At 40.4% G+C, this 1,348-nt stretch overlaps 1 protein-coding gene across 1 annotated transcript; it reads right to left on the reverse strand.

The window, feature by feature from the left end:
• Positions 1-785: 785 nt before the first annotated feature.
• PHALS_02229 (uncharacterized protein) lies at positions 786-1,169 on the reverse strand (the record flags this gene model as incomplete). Its single annotated transcript, XM_024716692.1, has 1 exon — positions 786-1,169. One exon carries the CDS (start codon positions 1,167-1,169, stop codon positions 786-788), a length of 384 nt encoding a protein of 127 aa, XP_024582265.1.
• Between the last annotated feature and the right edge of the window lie 179 nt (positions 1,170-1,348).

Here is a 1,348-nt window from a genome sequence, read left to right on the forward strand (position 1 = left end):
ATATAGTCACTGCATCCGATGAATGCAATTCTGTATGATCACGATTTGATATATGTCCTTTTATAGTGATCTGTTGTCTATGAAATACTTATCTATCTCTTACGAACTACGCTGACATTTGGAAAGGAGTTGAAGCCAGGCCAGGATTTGTCTTAAGATTGCTGACTATCACTTCATCAAGACATGTGTTCACACAATGCAGCATTTTGCCAGCTAAGGTATAGTATAGCCACTTACCAGTATAGAATGACTTGCTACTATCTTAGAAAGTCATCTTGAATTAGCGATTGTGGTATCCTTCTGTTTGGTCTTCTTCGGGTATAATACCTTTTTTTATTGCCTTTATCTTCCACCTGTCGTCTGGACTGACTACCTTATTGAATTGTGCACAGCTGCATTATGCTCCTCGACATTTAGTACTAGCATTTCCGTTCATTTTTCATTCTACATTCCAAACACAACAAAGAAGGGGGCACACTTAATGCGTACTTTGCACTATGGAGAAAAGCAAAACAAAAGTGTGACATTCCACACGACCCTGGGTGGAGAAACATACTATGTTGAAGGTTATTGCACATTCTTTTTAAGTTGCACAAAACCCCAGAGGTGAAGAAAATGTTGTGGAGTGGTCGTAATTCTTACTCTGATCACTCGAACTCAAGCTAGCAGTTTGATATTATAAACTTGCGAGTGATATAGGCGCACATGAAATTGAGAACAGCAGCGTTGCTGCCTTTGAATTATCCAGTATCACTCGATATATGAAAAAATGGAGCTGTGTCTCATTACGGTCTATTAGGATAATCAAGTTTTAAATTGTTAAGTTTATCGAAGACGGCATCCACCAGCACCTCTCTTTTAAATCTAGATTTGCTCAAAGGAGTCTTGGGCTTACGTGATAGCATAAATGCGTTGTTATGCTCTTTATTTGACTTCTTGATCGCCTTCAGGACCTTGGAGCTGAATTCTGATTCTGGGATGAAATCCATTTTAGAAGAGACACGCTCTTCCTTCACGGCGTCAAGCTCTCTACTTCGCAGAAACCTTCTCGCTTCAGAAGTTTTAGCGAGGTCGAAGGCTTCCAACGAGCGCTCGCTCAAGGCCAACGTTTGTTGAACTTGCGTGGCTGTGATGGCATAACTGATGTTTCCAGACACTGCCACAGACATGATAACGAAAATGAAAGCAAAGAGCATCTTCGCAGATCTTGGATGCCACTGGAGGCTTGGAGACGATGAAGCAATTTGCTATGTGTATGAATAACAATGTTTCTCGCTAAAACTTATGCTGAAAAAAAAAAAAAAAGCACTCAATTTGCTCGTGTTTATGTCGTCACACATGGTCCCAT

This window comes from Plasmopara halstedii (genome assembly GCF_900000015.1).
Source record: "Plasmopara halstedii genome assembly, contig: Scaffold_1844, whole genome shotgun sequence".
In the NCBI taxonomy this organism is placed as follows: domain Eukaryota; phylum Oomycota; class Peronosporomycetes; order Peronosporales; family Peronosporaceae; genus Plasmopara; species Plasmopara halstedii.